This window comes from Culex quinquefasciatus, chromosome 3 (assembly GCF_015732765.1).
Source record: "Culex quinquefasciatus strain JHB chromosome 3, VPISU_Cqui_1.0_pri_paternal, whole genome shotgun sequence".
In the NCBI taxonomy this organism is placed as follows: Eukaryota; Metazoa; Arthropoda; class Insecta; order Diptera; family Culicidae; genus Culex; species Culex quinquefasciatus.
The window spans coordinates 143,793,899-143,802,932 of record NC_051863.1 but is presented as its reverse complement, the minus strand read 5'-3'; the positions used below and the strand labels follow the sequence as shown (position 1 = coordinate 143,802,932).

The 9,034-nt window shown below is 39.2% G+C and overlaps 3 protein-coding genes across 3 annotated transcripts; 2 read left to right on the top strand and 1 right to left on the bottom strand.

Moving 5' to 3' along the window:
• Nucleotides 1-791: 791 nt before the first annotated feature.
• On the bottom strand, nt 792-1,977 carry LOC6038210 (phospholipase A1 member A). Its single transcript, XM_001847990.2, has 2 exons — nt 1,706-1,977; nt 792-1,647 (listed from the first exon to the last, which is right to left on the bottom strand). Exons 1-2 carry the CDS (start codon nt 1,918-1,920, stop codon nt 828-830), a joined length of 1,035 nt encoding a protein of 344 aa, XP_001848042.2. The 5' UTR covers nt 1,921-1,977; the 3' UTR covers nt 792-827.
• A 3,916-nt stretch (nt 1,978-5,893) lies between these two features.
• LOC6038215 (lipase member H) lies at nt 5,894-7,045 on the top strand. Its single transcript, XM_001847992.2, has one exon. It carries the CDS (start codon nt 6,005-6,007, stop codon nt 7,043-7,045), a length of 1,041 nt encoding a protein of 346 aa, XP_001848044.2. The 5' UTR covers nt 5,894-6,004.
• A 251-nt stretch (nt 7,046-7,296) lies between these two features.
• Nucleotides 7,297-8,505, top strand: LOC6038216 (lipase member H). Its single transcript, XM_001847993.2, has 2 exons — nt 7,297-7,546; nt 7,602-8,505. The coding sequence occupies exons 1-2, from the start codon at nt 7,314-7,316 to the stop codon at nt 8,419-8,421; spliced, it is 1,053 nt and encodes a 350-aa protein (XP_001848045.2). The 5' UTR covers nt 7,297-7,313; the 3' UTR covers nt 8,422-8,505.
• Nucleotides 8,506-9,034: the final 529 nt, after the last annotated feature.

The following is a 9,034-nucleotide window of genomic DNA, read 5'->3' as shown; positions in this document are numbered from 1 at the left end:
TGACAAGATAGCACGACATGATTGAAACTTTTTTTATATGTAGAGTGACAACAATGCACGGAGTTTTTTCGGTTTTTATTGATATCTCAGCAATGAAATCGAATTTTGGGGATCTGTGAAGGTCAAAAGATGCGGCATTGTTAGCTGCACAAAATGGCGTTCTTAACTCAATTTGGCCCAAAATGCACGTGCGACAAGTTAGCACGACGGTGACGATTTGCTGCTGTTAACACAATAATAATAAAAATCTAAAAGTTCACACAATTATAGTGCCCCTGATCGCATCAATGTCCTTTAGGTAATGATGTAGTTTGGTTCAAAACCGTGTTCTCGTTTAGAAAAGCTTACAACATCCAGTGCGTTACGTATTAAAAAAAAAAGCAAATCAATCTCCAAAATCGCTTACGGAATTTCTCCTTATCTCTCGATTTAAAAAAAGGTGTCCCTTGCCACACATCAGCTCTAAAAGTAAATAGGGGTTTTTTTTTTATTTCTACGCCCTGTAGGCTGGGGGAAGACAAAACAAACCTCGTGATTTATATGCAATCTGTACTGGCACCGCCACCCTCCTGGAAGATTTTGAACCTGTTCAAATATTTTGTGTTCTTGCCCCCCACTACCCTCCACCGCACCGTAACATGGAGGATGACTCGCAGCAAATAAAATATTAAATTCAAATTGAGAATAAATAAATGATTTGGGTGGCGGAGAGGACCCACTTCTAGATTTTGCGTACGTGACAGCTCAATAATTTCGTTGCGTTAGAAAGTTACTGGTTGAAGGATTTGAGATTTTTGTTTCAATATTTATTTGTTTACAGAAGATTTTCATACATTGTACGGCGAAAATGGTGACGTTATCAGATAAAAGTTTCCTCCAGATCGATCGCTGGCTGCTCCAAGTCTGTTGGTACGATTTAAAATACACAAATTTCCTAAATATGACACCAAATCATCGCACTTGGTTGATTTGAACACAATTGTTGGAACCAGCGAGAATTTGAACAACTCTGTGGCATGCAAATGACTACAAACTGACTGATCGGCAAATTCGGCATCACTGGTCAACGGCACGATACAGTTTGTCTGCGGCGAGAATCCTCCGTTCGGGTAAAAGTTCTCGTGGCCATCGCCGGTCATGACTCCACATTGGCCACGCGAGGTTAGAATCATCTGAACATATTTGGCATCACTGGCGTCCAGGCGGTATGCCAGGCCACGATCCGTTGGGGCGGTAAACAGAGGTCCAGCAGGATCCAGCCCGAAGATGGCACCGATTTGTCCACGATAGTTGTACCCTACCTGGCCACTGATCTGTGCCCCCAAGCTATGGCCAACTAGGGTGACCCTGTCGAGCGGAATTCCGGAATCTCTCAAGAATGCGACAAAAAGCGTCACATATCCCGACACCTTGGGAACATTCTCAATCGCCGAGACGTAGTACCGATACTTGGCCAAGTGATTCCAGTCCACGGCGCACACGTTCGAACCCTGGTACTTGATCACGTTCTTAGCCGTCTGCTGAACCCAGGTCTTGTTGACGTTGTCCGTCCAGCCGTGAGTGATGATCACCATCGGCTTCGAAACGTCAATCTTGCTAGCCAAGTCCTGATCGTACAGATAGGTTTGCTTCAGAGTCGGAGATGCACTGCAAGTAAAATCCGTTACAAACACCGCAATAAAGTCAGCCAAAACGTTAAACTCACCCATTCCCGCACCAAAACGTAACCTCAACCTCCACCGGAATGTTGCTTCTGCCGTCGATCAAACTGCCAAACTCGTTCCGTGACATCTCGAAGATGGTGTCCATGACCTGGGCCAGGTTGTTATCCGAGGTGGTGTTGAAGAGATCCAGCAGCCCGCCCTGGACCGTCGAAGCTGCTACAAACAGCAGTAAAAGTGTGGCTTTCCCGGGAAACATTTTGCACTGGACTGAACTTGCTTCAGAACAAAGTGCTCCTTTTTATAGCAGATCATCTTGGGAATCTTCTTGTGTGATTGTATTTGTCTAATTGCCCTGCAGGCAGGATCGGTTGGTTTAGGCAAAAGAAAATCGGATACATAATCCCTCGAAATCTGTTAATGGTTAAGGAGGGGTGTCACCTGCGCACACGGTTTCTGAGTGTCAGGTAGAAATGATTTTGTCCTTTCTACCAATAGAATCTAATAAATAAAAGTGCATGACCGAACATGTTTGTTTGAATGTTTTGAACCTTTAACTCCAGCAGAATCCTCTAAAAATAAATCAAAATTCAGCTAAATTAAATGTTTTTATTTGTTTCCAATTCATGCATATAACTAATAAGGAAATAAAAAAAAACAGCAGTGGTTATTAGCAGATGAAGAACTTGACTAATGATCATCTGAACTTTCTTACATTAAGGTTCTGAAAGGCATCATTCCCGATCGGCCAATTGGCGGCCATGTTTGTTTTAGAAAAACATTCAAATCTAGATTCAGAATGTATCAATCAAAAAATGGGTTTCCATCATCGACAGTCATTGCCCCAAGAGTGAAAGACACCATCTACGACCTTAAAAATACATAAATTTTCTCTTTTTTAAATAAATTCATGTTTGCTCACCTTATTTATCCTTTTTAATACATGGCTTAAATTGAAAATGCCTTTCAAAAGTTTTAATAGAACTTTAAAATGCTGATTAATTAACATCAGAAGCGCGAGGAAAATGCGAGGGTTTCCTTTTACTTTAAAGTACGCTAAGTTTTAAATGGTATAAAATATTGTTTCAAAACTCATGAATGATTAACATGAAGGTGCTAAATTTTATTTATTACAATATTAAGTGTGTTTTGTTTGTAGACTATGTACATTTAAGCACTCTTCACTATACAATTTTCATTGTTTGCGTACCGAAATCGCAGCCCACTTCACCGTTACAAAGGTTCGTTTCCAATGCGTGATAATTAGTTTAGCAACAGTTCGTAGATTTTGTCCTTGTTTCCTTCCCTATTAGAGCGTCCAATTTCCCGGGGTTACAAATTTCCCGGGAAACGGGAAATTTTCAGCCAATTTCCCGGGAAATCCCGGGAATTCCCGGGAAATTTTTAAATTTAATGAAAGTTGTTATGATCTTGGTTTTAATTAATATTATGCAACAAAATTGTATAGGACATAAACATCAATGGTTTAAATAAGTGTAAAGATCAATTAACAGCTTGACTGCATGTAAAAAATCATTCAACTACAAGAAAATGTATTTTGGTATTTTTTGATAAGAAATTTTAAACTTGCCTCTGTGTCCAGTTTATTGAAATGAGAATTAAAAAACATGCAGAAATTACGTTTTTCATGACAAATACTGGTTTCAGCTCTTGAACAAATGGTAAAGCTTTTTAGTGTTGGTTTTACTCTAAACAACCTAATGTTTTCAAATATTTGAAGCAAGCTTTAAATATATTTTTGCATTTTTTGAGAACAAACAATAGAAAGTAATTTTTCAATGATTTTTTTTTGTATTATTATGCAACATGATTTAAATTATACGATAAATTAACATCATTCCACAAAAAGTCTTCTATTTTTTCACATTTAACCCTCTAACACCAGTAGGTGCACCAGTGCTCCATAATTCTTATACTTCAAATTGTGATTTCTTTAGTACTAGGTATTCAAACAATTGAATTAATTCTTTTTGCACAAATTCGATTTTCATCTCATTTGATCATGGTAAATAAAAACGTAAAAAAATCTCAATTTTAATTTGGAGGTAAGGAGTTAATATTGTTTTGATGAAATAACATCAACATGTTAAAAGCTTACCTAATTGTATTAAATTAATACTCATTAAGCAAGATCTATTCCCAGTTGCTTCAAAAATTAATATTATCAGAAAGAATTCTGATATCATAATTTCTGATAATCTGATTGATTATATATAAACCAAACAATACATTTAATTGGACAAAATCATGTTGAGTTCGTTCATTTATTATTTTTTCAGAGCATTTTCAAAAAATAGTTCCAACAATTTAAGAAAATGTATACTTCCGCTTGGATTTCGGGAATTCCCGGGAAATTTACAAATTTCCCGGGAAACGGGAAATAGTTTTTTTCGGGAAATCCCGGGAATTCCCGGGAATTTTTTTCCCGGGACGGGAAATTGGACGCTCTATTCCCTATCCTAACAAAAAATCACTTGATAAGCAGGTAATTTGAATCAATTTTGTTCTTTAAACATTTTTGCTTATTCAGTTTTATGGTTTCTGCTTTTTATCTAAGTATTTTCAAAGGCATTAGCTTTGCATATTTTTTTATGATTTTGCAACTTGTTGAAACAAAAAAAAAAACGAGATTTGTAACAAGTTACAAACATCATTTTGCCTTCCTCACTGAGGTAAGGCTATAATCCTGCTCTAAAAATGAACTTTTTATCAAAAGCTCGAAGACCCACTTTCATGTATACATATCGACTCAGAATCGAAAACTGAACAAATGTCTGTGTGTGTGTGTATGTATGTATGTGTCAAAATTCTTGCCAAGTTTTCTCAGCGCTGGATAAACCGATTTTGATCAAACCAGTTGCATTCGACTTGGTTTAGGGTCCCATAGATCGCTATTGAATTGTTTGAAGTTTCGATAAGTAGTTCAAAAGTTATGTATAAAAAATTATTTTCACATATATCCGGATCTCACTTAAATGTATGTAAGTGATGTCCGGATCTATCATTCAACCCATCGTTGGTTAGGTAATTGAATGATCTTTTCAACGAGTCCAAAACATTGAAGATCTGGCAACCCTGTCTTGAGTTATGACCACTTAAGTGATATTTATGTACTTTTTTGAAGCCGGATCTCACTTAAATGTATGTAAGTCATGTCCGGATCTATCATCCAACCCATCTTTGGTTAGGTAATTGAAAGACCTTTCCAACGAGGCCAAAAAATGGAAGATTTGGCAACCCTGTCTCGAGTTATGACCACTTAAGTTATGTATGTACTTTTTTCTGGATCTAAAAAAATAGCTGAAATTTGTGTTCAAACCACTCATATTACCCATTGTTGGTTAAAAGTGAGGAAGGCATCAACCACATAGGTGGATTAAGTTAGTTTTTATTACAGCTTTTTGGGTTTAATAAACCAAATTTTTGTTTTGCTTTTTGGTGTATTTATCTATTATAATCAAGAGTGGTCTGGAGGATGAGATTGGGTCTAAAAATGTCTTAATTTTGTATGACCCAATATCACCCAGGATGACGGTACGGCTGAAGCAAGAGACAAAAAAATAAATTTGGTTTATTGGACCGCTGAAAAAAATTATTTTCAAACACTGTTTTTAGCAATTAATGTTGGTACAGAGGTCAATAAAAGAAAACTTTAACAAACTGATGCACATGGGTTTGAACTTAATCCTCATTGTTCACAAAAAAAAAACTATTCCATATTTTGATTACTTCACTTTCAACTGATTTTACAAGAAAACATCATCTACATTATTGCTTTAAACAAGGTGATTTATTGATAACAAAAAGCAATAGTGAAACTTTTGAAACCACTTGCTTACGTTTACGTTGTCCGTATCAAACAATGAACCTTAAAACTGTTCCGTACTATAATAGAAAGATCCATTCATGTTTCATTTCAACTGTACTAACCATGCATTGCCCAATACATACTTGCGGTGCATTACGCGTTGAATCATATGTTTGCAAGGAAACTAGGTCAGTGACGTCATCCAGGTAGGAAACGACTCTTCTCGGGTTCTTCATAGTGGCACAAAGGAGAGCAAATTGGCAAATATCTTAACTATCCAGTTTGAGTTTTGTCGTCCAGGAATCATCAATTATCACCGCTCCCTGACCCCAGAAGCTCTATCAGCAATTTCACCGGCGTTCTTTCATTCTCCAATTTCTATCGAAAGACAAAAAAAAATGTCAACTAGAAGAATGCCGCCGGTCTATGCACTCTCTGCTGCTTCACCGTATAAAAGACCGATCCATCATTCTAAGCACTATCAGTTTTGGAGGTACGCTGGCAAGGAGAAGTAATGGCATCGTTTCGACTTGTGTTGAGTCTGCTAGTTGCGTCGATAGCGGTGGACGTGACCAGCGCAGGAATTTTGGATATCTTCAACACAACCTCCGATTACAACCTGGTGCAGTCGCTGAACATCGTGTTTGGCCAGACGAAGAACGATATTTCCTTCTTGTTAACCGGTGAGGACAAAACTCCAATTGAGCGGGCCGTGACGTTCTGGTGTGGTCATAGCAATTCTACTACGCTGAAGCAAACCCTGCTGGACGATCCGGACCTTGGAAGTAAACTGAACTTGGCGAAACCGATAGCGTTTTTGACGCACGGATGGTTGGACAACACAACGCGAGTTTGGTTCCAGAAGACCGTTCAGGACATGATCAAGTTTGGTGATAGCAACGTCTGCGGAGTAAACTGGGCCCGGTTGGCACAGTACGACTATAGAATCGCAGCGGTGAAGCATGTTCCGATTGTGTCCGGGTACCTGACCAAGTTCATCACGTTCCTGTTGAACTCGGGAATGTCCCTGGACAACGTAACGCTGGTAGGCCACAGCATGGGTGCCCAAATCAGTGGTCAGGTGGGGTTGAATTTCAACGGAAAGATTCCCCAGATCTTTGGCCTTGATCCGGCAGGACCCATGTTCACCGCTCCGGTAGATCGTGGCCTCCGGTATCGGTTGGACAAAAGTGATGCCAAGTACGTCCAGATGATCATTACCTCGCGTGGAACTATCGGAGTGCGGGTTGGTGATGGTCACGAAAACTTCTACCCCAACGGAGGAGACGCTCCGATGCCAAACTGTGTTCTTCCGTTGACCAACGACGCAGAGTTCTTCGATCAGATCATGTGCAGTCATCTTCATGCGACTAGCTTGTATCGGTTTTCACTGAATCCGGCCCTGGTGTACAACGCTCGGAGGTGCCTCAACTACGGATCGTACCGGCTGGGGCTTTGCAGCCTCAACAAGACCAATCGGCTGGGAGTTTACAGTGACCGGTCGGGAGGGGACTTTTATATGCGAACGGGAGTGGCTTCGCCTTATGATGTGTGATTTAAATGCAACAAAAAATCTTTTAATAAACAATACCATAATATAAAACGATCATAATCACTTCACAAGCAAACGCTGAGTGATTTTTTTTTTTTTTTGCTGAACCATACTGTAACTGTAACCTCCGTTATCTTTACCAACACGTACACCAGTCGTGATCATTGGTATTTATGAGCTTGTCACGCTTTTTTCAACTTATGGAAAGTATATAAACTAAAGTGATACAAAAATTTAACCAGTCTTAACGGCAAACAACCATAGAAGTGAAATGAGTTTCCAAAGAATGCAATTACTTTTAATTCTACTAACAATTTCATCAACTTCGGCATTGATAAGAAAACGCCGAGGGTTGGTGGACCTTTTCAACATATCATCGGAGTACAACTTGGCCCAACTGATAGAGATCGTGTATGGATTAGCGGAAAACACCGGCACCAGAATTTACTGTAACGAGACGAAAGTCGTACCCGAGCAGGAGATCAAGTTTTTATGCGGGCACAAGTTGATCATACAAAGTGTTTCTATTCGAAGTGGTTTTTAGTGCTATTTTTTCCAGGGGATCTCCACTGCTCCAAGACACGATTTTGAATGATCCCAGATTGGCAAGCAAAATTGACGTGGACAAGCCGATCTTTTTCATTCTTCACGGTTGGACGGACAGCGGAACTAAGAGTTGGGTGCAGGAATCTGCTAAAAATGTTATACAGTTTATGGATCAGAACGTTTGCATTGTAAACTGGGCCCGTTTGGCCTTGTTCGGATACTCCATATCTTCGTTTCAACACGTGCCACTCGTGGCAGATTACATGACGAAATTTGTCGAATATATTCATGACGAGGGTATCCCACTGTCTAAATTTACGCTAGCAGGTCATAGCTTGGGAGCCCAAATAGCCGGGCAGGTTGGACATAAACTCAGGGGACAACTGGGTACGATCTTTGGACTGGACCCGGCACGAGCGCTCTTCACCGCACCGATCGATCGTGGGCTGGCAATTCGGCTGGACAAAACAGATGCCAAATATGTGCAGATGATCCTCACGTCTCGAGGGTTGGGAGGAGTCTTCAAGGGGGATGGTCACGAGAATTTCTACCCAAATGGAGGATTTTCTCCGCAGCTGAATTGCGTCATTCCGATCAACAGTGACGCAGAATTTTCCATCCAGCTTCTGTGCAGCCATTTACACGCAACGGAATTGTTCAAAAATTCAATTAACCCCAATATAGTTTTCAAAGCGCGTCAGTGCAGCGATTGGATAAATTACGTAAGTAAAAAGTGTGAGTCTAGAAAAACGAACAGGCTTGGTCCGTACAGTGATCGCATTGGAGGGGATTTTTATCTCAGAACTTCGGCGGTTGCCCCGTATAATGTTTGAGAATGATGACAATGTTGCCGAGTAAAATGTGTCCAAGCTATAATTAAATGAAAAACAAATATTGTAGTTTCTCTAGAAGTCTTAGCGCAGAAGATCTTAAAATTTGATTTAAAGTGAAAACTTATTTTAAAAAAAAAATGCTGGTTAAATAAATGATTTTGGTGGGAACAAGATTATGTGTTGTTTATTTGTTGCATAAATAGATTTAAACTTCATCAAGTGGCTTACATTTGAAGTATTTTTTTCCTACGACGGATACAAAGAAATACTTTTTTAGTCTTTCCTCCAGCAAACTTATAATAGTTTGCTTTTAATACAAAAAAAGCTCAACATTTAATGTATAGTTTTCAAGAAGTGCAGAAACCTCACAATTCATTACAAAATTATTTTTATATTGGGTAGTTTTCTACCAACTCACATGAAATCGGGAAAAGTTGCCCCGACCCCTCTTCGATTTGCGTGAAACTTTGTTCTAAATGATAACTTTTGTCCCTGATCAAGAAACCGAGGTCCGTTTTGTGATATCTTGTGACGGAGGGGCGGTACGAAATATTTCATCGAAAAAAACAAAGATGACTCTTCTATTTATCGTTACTAAACTGTAAGTTTTTTT